This window comes from Cebidichthys violaceus, unplaced genomic scaffold (assembly GCF_023349555.1).
Source record: "Cebidichthys violaceus isolate CVI_PGR_0920_01 unplaced genomic scaffold, fCebVio1.0.p SCAF_2, whole genome shotgun sequence".
Lineage (NCBI taxonomy): Eukaryota > Metazoa > Chordata > Actinopteri > Perciformes > Stichaeidae > Cebidichthys > Cebidichthys violaceus.
Window position 1 is genome coordinate 13,547,244 of NW_027176372.1, and position 21,969 is coordinate 13,569,212.

A 21,969-nucleotide genomic window follows, 5' to 3' on the forward strand; every position below is an offset into this window, starting at 1 on the left:
ATATCAAAGCGTCACTTAGGACAAAAACAGAGTGAGGTGCAGTCATACTTCTCTCAATCGATAATAAAGCAGAAGCTCTAGCCCAGGGGTCTTCAATTTTTTTCAGGCCAAGGACCCCCAAACTGATAGAGAGATGGAGCAGGGACCCTCTACTATATATATTGTTTAAAACTGTGTTTTATATTAAACTGGGCCTAGTGCCATGTATAAACATACCTTGTTATTGTGCATTCAATACTAAGCTATTCAAATAATACACAGGTTCATATATTCATATTTTTATTTTAAAGGTACAGTGAGTAGGGTGGCCGTGTCACTGCCATTTAGAAACATACCTTGTTGATAATCATGCATACAAGCTATTCAAATTGACGTTTTTATTTTAAACGAAAATGAGTGATGGCCTATTAGTGCCACTGCCATGCATAAACATACCTGTTATCTTGCATACAATGCTAAACTATTAAAATAATGGACAGATTCATGTAAAAAAAAATAAAAAATTGTCTAATCAACCAAAAATTTTGTAGACCCCCTGCAGTACCTCCATGGACCCCCTAGGGGTCGCGGACCCCCTGTTGAAGACCTCTGCTCCAGCCAATACTTTTACAAAATCACATAGTTGAAATTCAGTGAAAAAATGTAAAGGACACCTTCTCTGACAAAAAGATGAAAAGCTCAACAAGTGAAAGCTTCCACAGATAGCTTTTCATAGCGTGGCTTCCTTTCTCCACAATTTAACTCACAGCCCTTTTAGTGTGTGTCTTTTATTATCATGTATAACATATGTATGTGTGGGAGTGGATATGCTCAAAGCACTCATGTATGGAGCAGCCATGTGTGAGTGCGTATGTGTGTTTGTGTGCCAGAGAATTTGGGAAAAGGAGGGCAAGACGCTGAGAGTGTGTCTGTGTCTCTTGCCGTCTCTCCTTATCAGGCCGGCAGTCTGACCAAAGCCAGAGATCCTTGTCAGGCTGTTCTGGATAACTGCACGTGATCTGAGTGCAGCTGGGAAACCAAGAGAGATCTGAGGAAGCTGGGTTCGATTAGGAATACCTCCCCAGACCTACTGTCCCAGTCTGGGATCAGACCCAGGTGTACGGTATGCATGCGTGTCATTTTCACGTACACATACACATACTTTGTGTTTAATACCCCCGCAGAGCTGCAGTCACACTGACCTATTTACTCCACCATGGAAATGGCCAGGAGACAGACCCAGGGGGCCGACCAGAGTGGCAGAGTAACACTAAGCCCCCCATACAGTTATATCGATAGTTTCACATGGAATAGTTTTACAGCCTCTTTTACACGCTATATAAATGGGACATCTGGGCAAAAAATCTATTGTATTGATTTCTCAACATCCGGATTCATTTTCTGTAGTGTGAAAAGCCAATTGCAGCAGAGGCCACTGCGCAGAACTTGATACGCGTAGCAAAAGTACAGCGTCAAACTAATTTTTGAGTGTTTTTGTCCAAGCTCTGATTATGTGTGTGTAAGTTAGGGGAGGAGGGAGCTAATAGCCTTCACCTTGACATATCCCCTCTTGGACTTCAAAGCGACATTAAGAAGGGCTAACACTTGATGCATGGCTGCAACCACCCCACCAAACTAAGGGCTGAGCTCCTACGGACTTGCTGCTGTTGGGGTCTCATGTGTTATATAAATGTCATGCTTATGAACTACCAATTTCGTACGTTTACGTAAATCCTTGATCAAGAAAAGCTGCTATTTCTTACCAATATATGTCTACGGAGCAGAATTCACTTTGCATGCATGGATTCCCCCTCACACAGGTTCACACACAAATCTTACACATGAGCACCCTCATGCACATTCATTGACTAAAGAATGGGCTGAGTGAAGCGCAGGCAGCTCACTGTTATGCAAAGGGGGGTACCAGCTGGGAGTGGGCCTGTAAACACATCACAGACTGTTTTGTTTCCTTACGATGTAAGTGTCTTAGTGAAACATGTGAGGGTTGCCAAGTTAACTCCTTACCATTCATTAATCAACGTCGTAACGCCAATGTTGCATGAATGCTGGCATAATATGTGGAATCGTGCAGGGTTGTTCGGAGACTTTATGGACTATAAAGCTGCCGCCTCTCACCATTGGCATTTCCTTGTATTCTGAGAAGTGCACTGTACTCCGAGAAGTGAGTGATTGAATAGAAAGTGAAGTTTCCTGAGAGAGGTTTATTCTGGCACGGGTACACTATAACATGCCCTGCTGCACAGGCACAATAATAACCAGATCTTTGGGGTCATAACCCCCTAATTACCGCAGAACCCAGAAGTGATGACGACTGTCTGTCAGCGTGGCCTGTGAAATGTGCTACCTACGCCGGACTCGGTTGCACCAGGTGACATCGGCCAGGAGCGCTCCAGCACCTCGAATGAAAGGTCGGTGTTATGGGTCTACATCCCAGAACCTGGGCCATTTCATCACCTCAGAGGGACTTCTGGTCTTCTTGGCTTTCACCTATGCCCCCGTTCATGGTACAGGGAGGAGCTGCAGACATCATTTCCCATGTCTGATAGCCATCTGCTCCCTCTCTCAGGTTCTCAGTATACTCCTCTTAGCCTGATCAAGGCCTTCTGCACCAATTACAGATCAGAGTCCTGCCCACTATGATGATTAGCCTGAAATAGAGACTTGTCATGTTGTCAGTACAGCTCCTGACAGCAAGCTCTCATGCACAATCTTATCAGGACAATATTGTAAAGGCACTAGATGAGGAATCACTGCCATCAAAACAATTCCTCTAAAAGATTAAAGAAAAACAGGAATTACAATTTTAGGTTTATTGATTGTGTTGAGGGACATAGTATGTTTTAACATTGCAAGCATACCAGACATTCAGTCCCATCACAACATCTTCAAAGTCTAAAAGTGGAGTAAAGGGAGTTAAGAGCGGGTATACTACCACCTGAAAACCACTAAATCCGCCCATGGGAAAACTGGGAGGATACAATGAGGCATATGAGGGAGCGGGTGCGCGCGTCTGCGCGTTCCCGGTGGACTGTGTGGAAGTTTCCCTGCAAGTTGAGAAAGACAAGGGGACTGCAGCGAGTGGAGCGGCACAGGTCACTGAGATAAAGAGGATACAGGAAACAAAAACTGGCATCGAAGCGTAACTGCGTCAAAGTCTTCCATACAATTAAGTGGCGAGCTCTTGTTGGTGTTTGTGGGATTACCTCCATGAAGAGTAACTTTAGCCGTAACGGCAGGTAAGTGAAATAACTTGACTGGGTTATCCTGACATGAGAATTACTTGAACAATGGTATGTCAAACTTTAATTGAGGCATAACTTTTGATGTAAGGTAAACTTAAAAAGTATAGGGATAAATTACCGGGATATGCCAACCGGTGTTGTAAGCTTAAACAAAATGTTATTGTAAAAAGAAAAAAAAGCCGTGAAGATTCTTCAATTAAAGGTTATCACTCTGCAGTTTTTATTTATTGATACGTCATTTTCCCCGCGACTTTTTAAAGTTCCTATGAACTCTTGGGCAACATGATTTATCAATTTTTTTTTTTCCGCTTGTCAAGATACAGATCTCGTGAAAAGATGCGGGGTGACATCACCGGCGGCGGTTTTAGCAGCGCGCTCGTGCGGCGCTCGGCAGAACAGCACGGCAATCACGCGCATCCCTCAAAAGTTTCCCATAAGTTCTGATTCATGTTACGAGCGCGAGACAGGACGAGTTGTGTTTTTGGCCAAACGCTAAGCCATGTCGTGATTAAAGACTTTCCAGACACCTGAAACCTCTGAGTCACACTAATTGCATCACTAATCCTGTTTAAAACTCGCTTGCGCAAGAGTGTGTGCAAACCAGCTTTCAGATATTCACCTCCCATAACGAGGAAAAGTCACGGTTCGGATGTTGCAGACCCTCCATTTCTCATCTTTGTGGTTAACTGATCATCTTACCTTGCCTGTGGTATCAAGGTCCATGTATTTTAATTAGAAGGGAGAAGTGTGTGTGCGCATGCAGTGAGGTGAAGCTGAACAGGATGGGACATGAAGTTCAAACAGCCGACAGAGGGGGGGAGAGCTCAGCTCGTACTTTCCCCAGAACGCCTTGAACTTCATCCGAAGGTTGAACCAGGGGTTACATTTTTAGCTCCAATCACTTGTTGGGCCAGTCAATGCACTGGAGTCATGATAATGAAAGGAGAAGTGAGGCCAGGTGTCAGACGAGCTCAGGTGAGGTCATCAGCCTCAGTTAAAGTGGATGTCTTGCTGTTACATGACTCTGGGATGACACTGATTTCCCGTGTCTCTCTGTGTTCAATACTGCCTGAGATAAGATGCATTGTTGTCCTGTCTTATAGGCTGCCACTATTGATGGACCTTTGAACTCACTGGAAAACCGGAAAAAGACGTCACTGACCGACTGAGCAGCGACAGCTCACCCGCCATCCCCCCTCCCTCTTAAACCCATACAGCCTCTATGCTCATCAACCTGACGGTGGCCATCAAGGAATCTCGTGCCTTTCATGGAACACAGCCTGCCCTCCCCGCCGTTGCCCCTGACACTGTGGGAGTAACAGCCATGGAGTCGCGTCCGCTCCTGGTCGCCCCTCCACCGCCTCCCCAAACACCTCCACCTCCACCACCTCCACCTCCCCCTCCACCCCCTCCGCCGCCACCTCCTGGGTCCTCCTCGCCTTTCAGCCGGGCCGACAGTGCCCGTCGGAGCCGGCTGAGGAAGCTGAACTGGGAGCGCATCCCCAAAGAGAAGGTGGAGGGGAGGAAGAGTGTGTGGAACGGGGCGGCTCCGGGCGAGGACGAGTTCCCCATAGACCTCCATTCTCTGGATGAGCTGTTTGGTCAGAAGGACAGTAAGCCTCGGGACAGAACCAGCACCCTGAGACGCCGGTCTTCTCTGCTGCGCTGCAGATCCCCGCAGGACAGCTCGGAAGAGGTCAGATCATGAGGATGGCAGTGATATTTTTCAGCTATTTATAAAGACAGGGAGATTTCTTGCACTTTTCTTCCTCTTAATTGTGTCCTTTGCCTTTTTTACAGATTTCCCTGTTGGACTCCAAACGCAGTATGAACATTGGAATATTTTTACGCCAGTTTAAGATGTAAGCTTCAGCGCTGTTTTTTTGCTGTTTTGTATCATCGTAAATTGAATATCTTTGGGTTTGGGCCGTTAGTCGGACAAATTAAGACATTTGAAGACGTTGCATCGGCCATTGAGAAACTGTTATGGACATTTTTTTGTCAACTTTTCATTTAAAAGCCCATATATTGGTATTGGTATCGTCATCGGGACTGAAAAGGTCAAATCGGTGCATCCTTCGTCACCGTCAGTCAAAATGAAAGAGGAGGAAACAGAAGTGTGTACAACTGTGCCCTGGGGAACAGTACGTCACTTGAGTTTAATGAGAGTGTGTGGCCATAAATCAAAGATTTTAGTGTGTGTGTCTGTGTGTGTGTGTGTGTGTGTGTGTGTGTGTGTGTGTGTGTGTGTGTGTGTGTGTGTGTGTGTGTGTGTGTGTGCGTGTGTGTGTGTGTGTCAGAAGTGTGAAGTCTCATCAGGAGAGAGGATGTCTGGTGTCGGAGAGGGGACACAAGTATATTGCAGGGGACAGGTGGAGGGGAGGGTGCACGCTGAGCAGCAGGACTGGGGGACTTGTTGGAGGGTGGGGGGGTAAGTAGCCGAGTATAGCCCGAGGAGTCAGAGTTGACACCTGCTGATGCCCTAAAAGAGTGTCTAATGTAAAGGCAACCCTCTACAGAAAGAGGCCCCAGGTGGCTTGTGATATTCACCCATCCCCTAACGCCTGTTTAGCATGCCGGCCTGCCTCGAACAAAGCTTCCCGTCTTGAAAAGAATAGGGCTGTTTTAATAATCGTTAAAGCATACTTACATGTAGTTCAATGTCTGAAAACTGCAGGTTGCAATAATGATACAAAGACATGGAAAAGAAGTGCTGAGTTGCTATATTGTCATGTGTGAATGAAATGTTCACAGAGACTCAATGGAAGAGCGTTTTTTTTTTTTTTTTGCCCAGATTTGTCAAGACTTGTAGGGAAAGCCATTATGTGAAAAGAGCTTCTTGTGCACACAAACATTTGTCTTGTTGAGTGCTTATTTGCCTGCTGTTGTAAACACAGACTACTGCTGAATTGTGGGTGTAGTTCAAACGAAATATGGTTTTGTACTGTAGTAGTCACTTACTAGTTCAGTTTGTAGGCTATTTCCTTACGCATTTTGTTTTCAGCAGAAAACTAGTTGGGACAGATAACAACACACAATAAGAGTGTCAAACCACGCTTTTGAAAGAGAGTTCTTGTAATAATAACTTATCTAGATCTTTCTAGATTGGTAGACCTATCGGGACATCTAGCTAGAAGTGCTGTTGTCAAAATGAGATGAATATGGATGTGAACGTTGAGCTATGAATGAGGAGAGTAAGCCACACACAGTAGCGTAATGGAGTATGAGCATGTGTGATGAGGGGGGAGGGGAGAGGATAATGGAAAACTGCTGGACAGATGTGTCACTCAGAGGAAGTAAGTCAGAGGTCAAACAGTCAGTTATGTTTCTGCTCTTTCACCTTGATATCCCACGGCCTCTTAGATGCTTTCTCTGCATGTCTGCCTTTTATTTGCCCAGTGGATGGATATGCCACTTTGTGTCGCCAGTGTGGCGTCAACCAAGTCTCACTCCCCAACACTGTGACTGATAAGAATGGGATAAGCTTAAACACTGTGTGATCAAGGCAAAAACAAAGAGCCGATACTGCACATAACACAAGTTTTCTTGAGGGGTGTCGGGGCTGAAATCCCCATTGCACGTGAACAATGATGTCATACCAAAAACATGTCTGTTATCATTTTTCCGCAGGCCTGCTAAGGAGATAGTTGAGGATATCAGGCACGGTGCTGGGGACCGTTATGGAGCAGAGAAGCTCTCAGAGCTCTGCAAACTGCTGCCTGACAATGAGGAGGTAAAGTGCCTTTTTGTTTGCATAGAAATACAACAGTGACAACCCCCTTTCCCTTCCCCTCCACTTCTCTTACTCATCATCTGGCTCTGGTTAGATGATCAAAAGTTTGCCATTACACCATGTCGTATGATGTGGCCTGTTTCCGGAGAAGGATCGCGCTGAGCGATATTGGAATTGACTGTTAATGACATGTTTTTTCTTTTCTCTTTTTTACATTTGAAGCTGCTTTTTTTTGTTTTGACTTAGCATCTGTTCTCTCTCAGGAGTCCCGACTGAGGAGGTTCAGTGGGGAGCGGAGTTGGCTTGGAGAGCCTGATCTTTTCCTGCTGCTGTTGGTGGAGGTCCCCAGGTACACCTTCAGTCCCAGATCAGATAAAGTGACCAGAAATAGCCCCCGTACTTTTTTAGCATTAAGTATTAGTTTTATTTATGTGACACTTGTCCTGCTCACATGCTTTACTTTGTGATGACGTGTGCTTGTTTAACTGATGATTGATCGTTTTGTCGCCATCGTCACTCTCCCCTGTCCATCTATCCGTCCGTCCCCCTCTTTCCTCCTCCATTAGTTTTCGGCTTCGTCTGGATGCCATGATCCTGCAACAAGAGTTTGACCCAGCTGTGACCTCTCTGTGTGTGGCAGCCAGATGTCTGAGGGAGGCGGCCAGAGGTAAAGTGAACAGCAGGGAGTTGTGTACACCACCACTATAAATACCTAGGTCCCTCTTAAATGCTCCTATTCAGAATTAGTCTAGAGTGGTAAAGTTTGTCCCCAGAATACAAATGCGATTAGCATTCAGAATAGTTTTAGCCTGATTAAGGAGAAACCTGCGATCAGTTATATATTGTTTGGTCTAAAAGTTTAATTCACCAGTCAGCTTTAGTGTCAGTTCTTCAAAACAAAGTTGCTGACTCATCTTAAGGCCTTGATGCCAGCTGCTTGCACGTTCATCCTCATTATGCCTCAACCTTGAGGCACAATATTGAATCTCTGTCTTCTCTCCAAGAACTGCTGAGCTGTCCTGAATTACACTCCATCCTTCGTTTGGTGCTGAAAGCAGGGAACTACATGAACGCTGTGAGCGCTTCTTTATTATTTTTCTTTTCTTTTCTTAAGCCCAACAAAGCGGAATCAGTCCTTTTTTGTCTGTGTACAATGCAGGTCTGGGTCTGGGTGTGTGTTCAGGAGCGTCACTCTGACTGTGCACCTGGGTTTTGTATCATTGTTTGTTTAAAGTTGTCCCATGTTGTGTGTGTGTGTGTGTGTGTGTGTGTGTGTGTGTGTGTGTGTGTGTTATTCTGACCTTGTATTTGGCCTCTTAGGGTGGATATGCGGGGAATGCTGCTGGTTTCCGAATTTCATCGCTGCTCAAACTGGCTGACACCAAAGCCAACAAGCCGGGGATGAATCTGCTGCATTTTGTTGCAATGGTAAGATCTGAAAAAAAGAACATAATGTAGTCTCCAATCAGAGAGCTAATGGAAAACAATTATTTATGTGCCCACTACACTATTCCTCATGAAGAGGATGTACATTGTGTGTAATGGTATTTGGGAAAAGCTGCACCTTTACAGTAAAAAGGTGTGAATATTGCTGGTTGAAAACATGTGGGGGAATTTCATTTTAGCACCGTTTTTGCAAGACACAATTGTTTTTGAGAACAGCGGCCTGTCAAACCTGCTTCGCCAAGCACATTATTTAGTCAACATTAACAAATGACGTGCTAGTTGTTTTGAAACAATAGCTGGATAATCATTTGTGTTTGTCTTCCCAGGAAGCTGTGAAAAAGGACCAGAGTTTACTGTCATTTCCCAGCCAAATAGGCCATGTTGGCTCCGCCTCCAGGTCAGTCTCTTCCCAAAATTCAGATACTACAGTGACTGTGTCTGAGGGAATATCAAAGCCCTGCTTAATAACATCAGTACAACCCAACAAAACAAACATAACGTAAATCTATTGCATTCTTGTATCGAAACAAGGAGCCCAGCTGTTGGCAATAGCTAGCTGCCTGAGAGAAAACATTGATACTCCAAGCCAATATTTAAACTCTGCAGGAGAGTTGATCTGCAAGGTGCTAAGGAATGACCATCCTTATTTTTATACTTTTTAAAGGAAAGCATTTTCTGCATGCCACTGCAATCTCGTTTTGGGTGAATAGAGTCCATTTTAAAGTACTGAATTCCTGCACACTTTGAATGATTTGTATGTATTTATCAACTGTTTTTGTTGCAGAGCTATTTCTCTACAGTCCTTATTCTAATTGCGTATTATATGTCCTCTCTCTCTCTGCAGGTTGAGTGAGGAGTCTGTGCTGGAGGACTTATCCAAGTTAAAAAGCAGAGTGGTGGCCCTCAAAGCAAACATCCAGACTGAGGCAGAGATTCTGCAGCACACAAAACTTTTCCTGGAGGTATGAAACCTAGTCTGTATATTAAAAACGTCGCCTAATGCCTCGATTCCGAAGATGACTGTGTAAACTGTGTGCAGTTGGCTGAGGAGCGTCTGAAGGAGGCAGAGGATGAGGTGGAGGGCATGAGGATGTCGAGTCAGGCTCTGGTGGAATTCTTCTGTGAAGATGACAGCACCTTCAAACTAGAGGAGGCGTGCAGGGTCTTCCATTCGTTTTGCCTCCGCTTCCAAAGAGCTGTCCAGGTTAGATTAAGAACATATATGTTGATAAAAAGCTGTATATTGCCAAAAATAGTATAGATTTAACTCTGCACTGATTCTTTCCCTTTTCTACAGGAGAATGCGGAGCGGGAGCTGAAGGAGCAGAGACGTCTGGAGCGTCAACGTGAGATGGTGGAAAAGCGTCGCTCCCTGGCTGTTTGCACAGGGCTGGACGTGAGCCTCAGCCTGGCCAGAGAGCCTCAGAGTCAGGAGAACCAAGGAGAGCTGGAGAAGCTGCTGGAGAAGAACTTGAGCTGCACTTGGAATCGACGTAGCCTGAGAAGCTCCGAGTCCCGCAGACACTCCCATCACCTCCACAACGACGCCCATCCCCACAACTCATCCGTGCTCAAGAGCTTTCCCGAGCTGGGCAGCAGCCCCACGTCCACCAGTTATCACTCCAACAGCTCCTCCGACCACGAGACCACCGCTGTGCTCTGTAGCTCCCCAGAGACTGACGGCACATGCTCGCCCATCGACCAAGAACCTGTTCTGGGTCGAGGGAGCAGGTCTCAGCACAGGCGAGCAACGAACAGGAGCATGGATGCAGTTCAGGACTCGCGCATCGCCATGTTTGGTCACTTTCAGCACAGACGTGGCTTCGCAGTCAAGCAACACGGGCCTGAGAGCATTTCTTATGTGCTGCAAGGCCAATCGAAGACAACAGGACTTGAAAAAGAAGATGAGATTCCACATGAGCATGTGGTTTCGACGACCACTGAATCTTGTAAAATCTCTGCTGCTATACCTACCGATAAACCCGGCCTTTGTGTTAAAACCCAGACCCCCGCTCACAGGCAGAGGTTTGGCCTGCCAGATACAGACAAGACTCGGCCAGTTCAGAGTAAATCTAACGGCTCTCAAGTCAATGAGTCTGTACCTCACTCTCTTCATTCAAGTGGAATACTTCCTCACAGTGACACCAGGACTGGGACGTTAGGGTACCAGAGATCTGAGAGTCAACCGCAATCGTGTGTAAATGCTCCAGAGAGGATTCAGTCCCAATCACAGGCGAGAGAGACGCCTACCGTAACAGCAAGTGCTGTGATGCCTTTGCCTGATGTAGGATTAACAAAGCCCACGAACACAGAAGTGGCGTCCACACCTGTGGAGGAAAACTGGATACCCTCCAGTCTACCGGAGTTCAGCCAATCACAGCGAGAGGAGTACTCTGACTTGCCATGTCCTGAGAGGGAGACGGCTAGGCCGTTCTCCCGCGTGGGCGAAACACTGGAGTGCCATACTCTGGTGAAAAGCCTCCGATCCTATGATGCCTTGTCACCCCCAACCTCCCCGCTCCCACGACCCGCACCGAGCCTCTGCTCCAAGTGGAGGAAAGAGAGGGAGGGTGACCTCCGAGCGGGGACAACTCCAGGGTCTCCTACATCAAAGGAGGAGACTCGAACCGTGAAGATCCCCGTGCGTAGTGGAATAGGGGTCAAAAGGGGACTCGTGTCACGTGTAGGACCTTCCAATAGCACAAGCATTCCCAGGGTGCGCTCCAAAACCGAGCCTTCAAATGGAGCCCCCACCCCCGCTAACCCATCCCCTCCCAGCCGGCTGTCTAGTCCTCGCAGCATATCCATGCGCTCGTCGCCTATCACACGGCCTGCAGCGGTTCAGACAGATGTGAAACGCAACAATAGCACACGGGAGAGGACTATAAGTGAGTTACAGACCACAGGGAAGCCCACGGTAACCCGCAGGACCTCAGATAGATCCGTATCGGAGAAGGTGTCAGGCAGCACCCAGCCAGCCTTCGTCAGAGGAACCCCTCTCCGTGTGTCAAAAAGGGTCGCCCCAAACTCGGACACTCAGGCGCCCTACCAGCCTCGAACCGCCCACAGCCCGTCATCTGCCACGGCCAAGACCATACGCACGGCTGTCATTTCTGCTGCCCGAAATAAAACTGCCAAGACAACAAGCACAAGCACCTCTCCTGCTAGCTCGAAAATCCCCACAGTTTCACGGATACCTGGTCTCAAAATGTCACGAGCTTCTGCAGCCTCGCCATTGTGGAAGTGATGGTGAATAAGTGCTTTTAAATGCCTTTTCACACTTTTCATGCTTTCATGGGTTTCAGTCTGATATAAAAAGTGTGGGTATTCATGAAAAGTGTGAGTCATCAGTCAGATTTCTGGTCTTAATTAGATATTGGTTGTCAAAATTCAACTTTTATGAAATTTGTATGTAGTTCTGAGTGCTTATGTTTGTACATTTGTGAGAGGGAGCTGCACTGGGAGCATCGGGGACTATTTATCTCATGTGCTTCACCCAATAGCAGAATAAATCCTACCTCCTTTTTATACCCATTTGTGTCCTTTGCAGGCAATAGGACACCACAAAACCAGCCATCTTACAGTAACTCTTCATATATATATATATATATATATATATATATATCGGTCAGTAAAATGCAACCAACTTACATTACTCTGCCTAGTCCGTGTGCGTTCAAAAAAATGATGTTTGGGAAACTGTTTCAATCTCTTGAAAGTAGTTTTGTCTAAATGTTTTGAATACTGTGACTCCTCCGCTAAGTGATCTTACTGTACAGTCCTAACTGAACTCAACAATCAACTCGGTACAATATTGACCTGTTTATCCTCTTGGTGAGAGGCCTCATTGTTCTGATGCACTTTAAAAAACTGCGAGGAGACGATTACTGTCATTTTTGTCATTTTTATTTTGTATCAAAAGATTCTATAACTTAATTGAATAGCATTGGTTGTTATTCACTGTATTATGTGGATTTATAAAAAAAAAGAGAAGATGAATAAAGATGGTATTCAACGGTACCTGTGTGTGTTTTTTGATATATATTCACATCTATTCTTCAGTCTTTGCATACAGACGAGCGCTTGCTGTGAGAGCTTTCACTTTCAAGCTCTGCTCTGCTCTTGCATCTTGCTGTCCTGTCTTCCTGTCACCCCCGTTTTTCTCTCTCCCTCTCGTCTCTGAACTCCCACTTGCTGCATCTCTTGACACAATCACCCCCAAGTCTGTCAGTGGCTGTTGTCATGGAAATGCTACAGACGTCCCGGGGAATCTCCTGGCAGAATAGTGGGGTGCAAGGGTTGGGGTGGAGGGTGACTGTGGGTGTAGGGTCCCAGTGGGAATTCTCTCTTTATAAGCTGCAGTGACGCCAGAACCTCTTGGGAAAGGCAATAAACCGGTTCCTCTTTGTGTTTTTGAGTGTCCGGTTGTCGGCCAGCGTTGGCCTCTTAACCTGCCGGAGTGTATAGAGGTGACATCATCAACGGGTCTCCAGGGGTGCAGGACAGAGTAGTCTAAAGTGGTCCCTCTTTTAGCTGCCTTCATGTATCCCGCATTGATCTGAAAGCACTGGCTTAGTGAGAATAATGACTTGTCTGAAGGTGAATAAGTAATATATGGGCTTTAAGACCAGTGCTCACCAAAGAGGATGAGGTCCAAGGGACAGGATATGTTTACGGCCTTTGAATGTGGGGTATGTATGCACACACAGAGACACACTGGTATTTTCAAGAGAAGGGGTGAAGTCAGAGCAGAAAGTCTTTCAGCATTCATGCATTTATACGGTGTTAACAGACCGGTACAATTCAGAAGCAGTAAGGTTTTGGGACGTCCTATTCTTTTTTTTTTGTCACTTGTGAGAGAGGTTATACAGTCTATGGTTTTTGCAAGGTGTGATATAGGTATTTAAAGTCCTAATAATTGTGGTCAAAGGGTCACATTCATGGAAAACAAAGTTGTAAATATCAAGCCAAACTATAATTCATAAATCTGGCAGTTATGACCCTGAAGACAGGCAAATATGTGTGTGTGTGTGTGTGTGTGTGTGTGTGTGTGGCTGGGGACAGTCTTGCAAAGTAAGTACATTCTCTACTTAACTACAGTTTTGAGGTATATATAGGCCTACTGTTGTTAAGTTTCTCTATATCCTGCTACTCTTATACCTCAGTATTTATATTCCAAATACAAAATATGTATATAAAATATGAAGCATTGTTACAGCTACTCACCAGTATATAGTCATTAATATGAGCTCCACTTCAATCAGAATTAATATATAGTTACACATTTAATGCATCAGTAAACCTAAATATAACTCTCTGAACGAGGCACAAATATTTTTACAATATTCTCAATACTTCCACCAAGAAGACACTATTTAAGCTACAAGAAATGACAAAACCTTTTCTGTCATCCAGACATTATGTCACCACACTTGCAGTTACTGCCAAATATAAATTATACGAAGTATAACGGTGCTTCTTTGACTTTTTTCGTGCTGGTCCAGGGTTCTGCACAGACAGTTATCAACCCAGGTCACATAGAAGTTAGAAGCTTAACATCGCCATCTAGCGTCCATGGAGCGTCCAACAACGCTCACAAAATAAAACTACAACTACCAGTTTGCATTGTTTCCGTACGGCGATTTTTACGTAATGGACATCTCCCCGGATGCGGCTGTGATTGACTATACCAGGCAAAAAGAGATCGAAAGCCAAGTGGCGGTAAGTCACAAAAATCCTTCAAATGTCTCCGTTACTGCAAGTAACTACTTCTAATATTTATATTGGAACAGAATATATTTTTTAGAGTTACTTGTGGTAGGTTTTCGGGACCAGACCTTTATGAGAAGTGGCTTTCAAATAAACTTTCAACTTGTTTGCTAACTAGCTAGCTTGTTAGCCACTGAAAGCGCTAGTTCCTTAGCTTGATGATAGCCACCGGGGGAACGCCTAGTATCATAAGTGAACCGTGCGAAATAACAAACGCTGGTAAACAAGTGTCTCACTTTTGATTCACTAGTTGTCCTTGATTCAAAGACTATAGTTAACTCTGTACACTTTGTAGATTGTTTATTTGTGGACGGCTGGATTTGTAGCTTACAAATGTAACGTTAATTACGTCGACATGCTAACTTTGGCGCTGCTTAGCTCGTCTGCTAATTAGGTGAAAAGTTGTAATACTATAAAAAAAAACAGCTGTCGTAAAGTTAGTGGCGGCAATTTTAGATTAATAATTATCCCCCTTATCACTGGTGTTGAGTAACTAAGCATCTCGTGCATGAATAATATAATTTACCCAGGTGCCTTCTTGTTGTTGTCAGGTGCTGCAGCCCCAGTGGTCGTAGGCAGGATGCAGACCATAAAGTGTGTGGTGGTGGGTGACGGGGCAGTCGGTAAAACCTGCCTACTCATCTCGTATACCACCAATGCCTTCCCCGAAGAGTACATTCCCACAGTGTTTGACAACTACAGCGCTCAGATGAGCGTGGACGGCCGCACAGTCAGCCTCAATTTGTGGGACACAGCAGGTCAAGAGGAGTATGACCGCCTGCGCACGCTCTCCTATCCTCAGACCAACGTTTTCATCATCTGCTTTTCCATTGGCAGCCCCTCCTCCCATGCCAATGTCAGGCACAAGTGGCACCCCGAGGTGTCTCACCACTGCCCCAACGTGCCCATCCTGCTGGTAGGCACCAAGAGGGACCTGAGGGGCGATGCAGAAACGGTGAAGAAGCTGAAGGAGCAGAGCCTGGCTCCTACCACCCAGCAGCAGGGAAACGCCCTGGCCAAGCAGATCGGGGCTGTCAAATACATGGAGTGTTCTGCTCTGCTGCAGGATGGCGTCAGGGAGGTCTTTGCCGAAGCTGTGAGGGCAGTGTTGTATCCAGTCACGAAAAAGAACCCCAAGAAGTGTGTGCTGTTGTAATAAACGGTTCCCAGATTTGGACTGTGGAGAGGGATGATGGGAGATCCACAGATGCAAAGGCTGAGGAATGAACGTCGTCATCTGGCTGCCTCCATACCACCTCCAGCAGTTGAGACTTTGATTTCAGCTCCTCTGTTACTCCTCTCTTCCTTATTCATCTCCTGGAGGATTTCACTCCGTTGCCATTCACCACCAAAGTGACTATGCCAAAATGGGGGCAATAGACCGGATCTCCTTCTATTTTTCTTACATTTTAACTTTTGATATTTACACTTTTCTCCAATTTTACATCTGTTCTAGATTTATAGCTTATCTGCTTTGCCTTATAAATGCTGATCATGGTTGTCACAAGCCATAACAACATCGGAACCAAGCTACCCTGATTGACTGGAGAGAAGAGATCTGCCTTTTGTTCAGGTGGAGAAATAATGACTACCTCATACTCTCACCTAGGCTGCATCTCACAAGTATCAAGCAACGCCACCATCAAAATGCTTTGACTTGCCTATTTAGATGTAATAAATGGCCAAGTAGAGGGTGACCAAGTTTTAATTTCAAGCAGCTTGAATCCAGACATGATGTGGTGATTCCCAGACAAATGCCAGTACCCCATAACCAATATGCACAGATTAGAGGTTAAACTCTCGAGCTGCAGTTCCCCTTGTGCTCAGTCTGGCATGTTGGAGCTGTCTGGCAGGCTGCCCTTCCAGGCTCTTGCACTGCTCTCTCACTGCCACGCATGGGAAGAGCCAGTAGGCCTTTGAAGATAAGCGGGACCCATTGAAAGCAGCTGGCCGTTTGCCCTCTTCAGTAATAGAGGAGCAGGTGTAATAAGGCCTCTGCCAAATTAACCCACACTGGTACAGGATTCCTTGAGCTGGCATATCAGGAAGTCAGGTTGTAGTACAGCTCTCCTCTGTCTACGTCTTAACTCTTGAGGCTCACACCGAGTGCCATTAAAACATGCCTAAGAACGTCTTTTTGACAGGGTGGGGTCAAAAAGACTATGTTGTCTAATTATGTTGAATTTACTCTGTAAATTACTTTATTTTTTTTCCTCAAATGTTTTTAACCTACGAGTGCGGTTATGGCCAAAGTTGAATATATTTTTTGTAATAGCTTATGTTTATTTGATCAGTAAGATGTTTGTGTGTAATAGATAATACTCCTATTTGATAAACCAGACTCCATAATGCTCCCTTTGTCATTTACATCATTGCCTTTACATTTAAGGTCAACAGACTTTGACCACTGCCTAATTGATTCAGTATAGCATATAACAGCAGAATATGTTCTAACTGGCATGTGCTAGGCTATATAAATCATTTCATCTTGTATTAGCAGGTTATCTACTATATATAAGGAGCCCTTTATTTGGTCAGGTGCCTTATCCAAACCAAAGACCATAGCAGTGCTCTTTTTTTCAACCCCAAAAGTTCTCATAGTGATGAAGGTGCCACGAGACATTCAATTCCAGGTCCAACCATTTCTGGCTTTCATTTCTGTCATATTTTTTCTGAAGCTCTCCGCCCTACTTTCTGCCAGTAAACACACTCTCTCTCACCCTTTTGTAAGACACAGGTGTTAAACTGTGTGCATTTGTGAAACGGAGCACATGAAACGGAGCGCTCGTGGCCCGCAGCTCTTAACAGATTGTGGTTTACATCCCTGCGTTGCAATGGTGCAGTGAAGGCAAGGCCCCAGCACAACTTGCACATACGGTTAGCAAGAGCTGCGTTGGTGGAACGTGTCTTGTCATATCTGAAGATTTTTTTAATACATTTTATAAAATATTTTTTTAGTAATGACTGGTTGCTCATTTGTGCTTTCAGCTGCCAGTAATACCAGCATCCCCCTTTTTTTTTACTAGTTCTATTCATTTACCCACTTGAGCGGCGTGTTTTTATAAGTCAACCTAGATTGTGGACCGTGTAAAGTGGAGCATAACCGAAGCGCAGCACGAGCGGGAGATTCTGTGTAACAACAGTGATGTGATTTGAGATCTGCCAAAGGATGTGTGAAAATTTCCCAGATCGGCGTGTGTGTATGTGTGTGTGTGTGTGTGTGTGTGTGGAGGGTTGAATGTAAGTGCACAATATGTCAAATTGTCAATTGTGAGCTTTTTTTTTTTTTCCCCCATGTCCTGATTTCACTCAGATAATGCTGTTGAAGTGGAACATACACCTGTGGGCTCTCTGTCTGTGTCCTGAAGCTGTATGCTGCCGTGTGCGTGGTACTACGCTTTTACACTGGGAACTTGATTTGTAGAAATCTGTTTGTAATTGTTTTATATATAACAAAAGCATATTTGTATAAATGAACTAACAGTGAGATGATTTTAAATTATGCCAAATAAAATGGTGGTTTAAACCAGACACTGTTCTTTTTACATATGTAATAGTTTTATTTCCTTGCTGTTTTGTGACTTGACAAAAGAGCTCTAGTAATAAGCATAATCAGCACATTACTGCACAGCTGTACGATAACAATGGAAGAATACACTCATGCTGAGAACTGAGTCACACATTTACTCACAGCTACTTGTATTTTCAGCTCAGCAAACCACACTGCGTTCCTCTAGCGTACATATTGTGACCTGATTGTAACTTAGTTCATTTTCTCTCCGTCTGTCTTTTCAATTACCATGCCCCAACACTAGATGGACACAGCTCCTTATTATCCAGAACCAGTGCCATTTTTTCAAAGACAGTTTTTTTCTTTCCCCTTTCTTTTCCATACATTTGGAGTTAATGGTCTATACCCATCCGGTTTTCATGGCCATCATTCAACTTGCGACACCCACAAGTCCAATCAGTCGCAGGAGCTTAAAAACCCAGCGTGCTGCTTACTCTGAAAAATTCCCCTGACCTTTATGGGTGGTGGCTGTGACAAATGACAGATGTGTTGAACTCCACCAAAGGCTCATTACGAAGTCACTGCAGCAACACTTAGAGCCCGTTTATTTTGCGATTTGTCTAAATGTTTTACAACCAAGTCAACGCTGAATGTATATTTGCAGCCCGTAAACATTTTACAGCCGCCTGTGTTGGGGCTTGATATATTGTTTCAGTGAACTCTGCCAAATATCAAATGATAGTAAAAAGGCTTTCAGGAGGCACAACTGAGTAGTATGATAGTTAAATAAGATGAGCGAGGATGAGCCACTGTTGCTGTCTGCAATGTGCTTAACTAAGGCGGATTAGTGAGCCTCGGGCCGGTTGAGGTCATCCATTTTTAAAGGTGTGTTCTGTTGTGTTGTGTTTCCTCCTCTCCTTCTTGTTTGCACTGGTGAAATGAGACCTGAGACTCATTCTTTCTACGTGGATATTTTTAGTGAGCTTGACTTCATTGTTGATAATTTGGCACATGCCTGGATTTTCCAGTTCTTCAAAACTGTTGTCATAGCAACAAGACCATTAGCCCAAACCTTATTCACAGTTAGGTGGATCATGACCAAGACTGTTGAGGGTGAAGCCCAAAACATCAACCTCCTTTCAGACATAAATGACCATTACATCTACATGGTGTAATTATCTTTTTTATTTTTTAGAATACAGACTTAAACTGACCTGTACATGACAAAGTACATAATAATATACATTTAGTTATGATCCTCTGAGCAAAAAGACATTACCCAGCAAACGCACCATTAAAAGACCGATAGAAATGGCATGTAACCATGGCATTATGATGGGACTTTGTCCTATCAATACTAAAATGTAGCACATGTCCATTCACTTGCAGGCTGTATGTTGTGGAACTTCACAATCAATCATTTCATTTTTATATAATAGACTTATCTGGATGGGAATACTCAGGCTGAGGAAAGGTGATCAAATACAGCTACTTGAAGGTTTATTAGCTGAGCTAGGTTTTATTATAAGTAATGCTGCTTTATTGTTATTGAGAGAAGCTCGCCTATCCGGCACAACCATCACTCACGGTCTGACGACGTTGGCTCAAGATAAATAGTTCTATACCGGTAGTGAAAGTATGGAAACATTATGGGGCGCATTGAAATACACAATAATAGCATGAGCACAACAGGGACACACATACAATTAGACTTAAGTCCATGAGTTGTTTTCCCTAGAGCATTCTGGGAGGCCTCTCTACACACACGCCTCATATAAATGCTGATTTAAGTTTCTACTCTTATGTGCTTTTATGTTGTTAAGACCACACTGCTGAAGATAACATCATCCAAGATCTATAGATCAAACCCAGTGTTGTGACAGACGCCACACTGAATGGGCGTTTAGTTTACGGTGTGCTATATACGATGAACGTGGATGTTTTTCATGCCGCATAGTCACACTGCGAACCTTGTGTTTGAAAGAATCAGAAGGTGAGATTCTTTTCCGTGCTCCATCTCCGCCTGGTTGATAGAAATATACAGCGCAGGGTGAGACAACCAGCAGATATGCTTTCTGTGAGTCATCAGCGTGGAGCGAGTGGGAGTGCTGGCCTCCGTCGGGACCTTGATCTCAGCTCTGTCTATCGCTCCTCAATCTCCCTTTATCTCTCCTCCCTCTCACTGTCCATTTGATGATGTTCTGGGTAAAGCCAAAAGGACGGGCAGCTCTCGGCATTATTCAGTCAAGGAACTGTGGAGATTCCTCTTCTTCTCCTTGTCTAAAGACGAAAAAGCAAAAGGCCTTGATCTAGCAGACGGCCCGCAGCAAGACTGGGACTGAGAAAGCTGCAGTTCTGCATTCAAATCAAACTGTTCCAGCAGTGGGAGAGGGAAAATGTGATTGCAAAAAGAACACAGAGGCGGGTAAAGGCCGTAAGCTGTGGTTGCAACAAAATAGGACTCAGCCAAGGAGAAACAGTGTGGTGCTGAGACACTAATGGAAAGACAGCAAATGGGCCTAAAAAATGATTGAGTAGAGAAGACTTTGGTCTTCAAATGTAAATTCCAGGAGAGGGTGTGTGACAGAGGGAAAGATTGGTGGATAAAGAAAGAAGCTGTGGTGATCTGACACTCTTCTACTTCCTGAGGTCCCATGGGCGCAGTGGTTGGTTTAAAGGAATAGTTTGACATTTTGGGAGATTGGCTTGTTCAGTAAGCTAACCCACTGCTGGCTGTGACAGGTTATAGCTTTGCACAAAGACTGGGAACAGCTCTGTCCAAAAGGTAACGGAATCCGCCTACTCCAGCACCTCTGAGGCTGACGAATTAAAACCAATAATTGATTTCCTGGCAACCTCGCTGTGAAGACAAGACTCCAGGAAGTCACTGTGTCCGGGTGAGAAGTAGTACACAACCTCCTTTAAAACTATAATTTGTTGTTTTCACTCCTCAGCTTTTGTATGGATTGAAAACAAATAATATGACGTGTTAATTAATGATCTTTAGAGGTGCTCATTGGTGGATTTTGTTACACAGCCAAGCAAGCTGTTCCCCCTGTTTTCCACCATGCTAAGTGAAGCTAACCAGCCGCTGGCTGTAGCTTCAAATTGAACGCACAGTGTAATCGATCTTATTCCCAGCAAGAGAGTGGATTAGCGTATTTCCTAAAATATCAAAGTAGATCTTTAATTGAGCAGTTTATTTGAATGTTTACTGTAATATTGCCAACAGCTCTGGGGACAGAGTGGAACCAGCTCAAATGAAGACCTGCAGGCGCTGAACTATTATGAGCGAGTAAAGAGAGACGTGAACAGAGAGAAGAAAAAGGACAGACACACAGGTCTACTCGAGAAATAATTATGTTGGTTTGCAGCTCGGCGGTGGTAAACTGGTGTCTGCGAGTTACTGAAGTAACAGCGTTGGGAACAGAAAGTCCTCAAGTGCCCTCTTCACGTTCTTGTTGCTCAAACCCGTTTTCTGAGAAAACAAACGCAGAATGAAAACGGGCCGATTAGATGTCCTGTGTTATGTGGCCATTGTTGATGTGCGAACCCTCTAAATACACAAGAGGCTGTTCACACGCTGTCATTCAGCGATGTCTGTATCGCCACAGCGGGGAGAGGCCAGATGGCACGGGGTGCCTTAGCAAGTCAACTCTGACACTTTTCAGAAGCCACACCACCGCGCGGGTTTGGAGTGATGATGTGAGAAAAGGGAAGAGAAAGAAAAAGGAGAGATCTTTGTGGGACAAACCATGGTTAGATGTAAGTAAAAGCAATCGATGAGCGGAGTATGAGCCTCGCTGTTCTTCATTAATATTGGATGGGACATATGACAGACCACACACAGAGAGCCTTTTGCCCTTCCCAATTACCAGCTGTAACTTTGGTTTTATGCTCTGTCAGAGCTGTCATAACTCTTAAATGACGAGACAGTGTGAAACCAAACACTGTTAAGTCTAAACAAGCCACATTTCCACATTCATCTCCTTCCCTTTCGTCCTCTCTCTCTCCCTCTCTCTCTCTGCTCCCTTTGTTTTGCTTTCTGGTGTGCATCAGTGTCAGCTATCCCCGGGATCTGTCAGCAATGGAGCAGAACCTTTTCACAAACTTGCCAATTCAGGCAGCGAGCAGAAGGTCACTCGGTAATATAGGCCGCCCGGTACCGAACCGACACATAAAAGGTCGCCAACTCTCAATAAATCTGCAAACCCTCAGGCAGATGAGCGTGCGACCTGATGGACGGACGGAGCAGCCAGACACTGTTC

At 44.8% G+C, this 21,969-nt stretch overlaps 2 protein-coding genes across 2 annotated transcripts; both read left to right on the plus strand.

Annotated features, from left to right (window-relative positions):
- The first annotated feature begins 3,045 nt into the window (after window positions 1-3,045).
- fhdc2 (FH2 domain containing 2) lies at window positions 3,046-12,441 on the plus strand. The gene is made up of 12 exons (XM_068714544.1): window positions 3,046-3,236; window positions 4,346-4,938; window positions 5,043-5,104; window positions 6,873-6,975; window positions 7,239-7,324; window positions 7,542-7,642; window positions 7,980-8,050; window positions 8,296-8,403; window positions 8,748-8,818; window positions 9,266-9,383; window positions 9,461-9,625; window positions 9,719-12,441. The coding sequence occupies exons 2-12, from the start codon at window positions 4,465-4,467 to the stop codon at window positions 11,666-11,668; spliced, it is 3,309 nt and encodes a 1,102-aa protein (XP_068570645.1). The 5' UTR covers window positions 3,046-3,236; window positions 4,346-4,464; the 3' UTR covers window positions 11,669-12,441.
- A 1,633-nt stretch (window positions 12,442-14,074) lies between these two features.
- rhogd (ras homolog gene family, member Gd) lies at window positions 14,075-17,721 on the plus strand. Its single transcript, XM_068714546.1, has 2 exons — window positions 14,075-14,142; window positions 14,742-17,721. The coding sequence occupies exon 2, from the start codon at window positions 14,771-14,773 to the stop codon at window positions 15,344-15,346; it is 576 nt and encodes a 191-aa protein (XP_068570647.1). The 5' UTR covers window positions 14,075-14,142; window positions 14,742-14,770; the 3' UTR covers window positions 15,347-17,721.
- The last annotated feature ends 4,248 nt before the right edge of the window (window positions 17,722-21,969 follow it).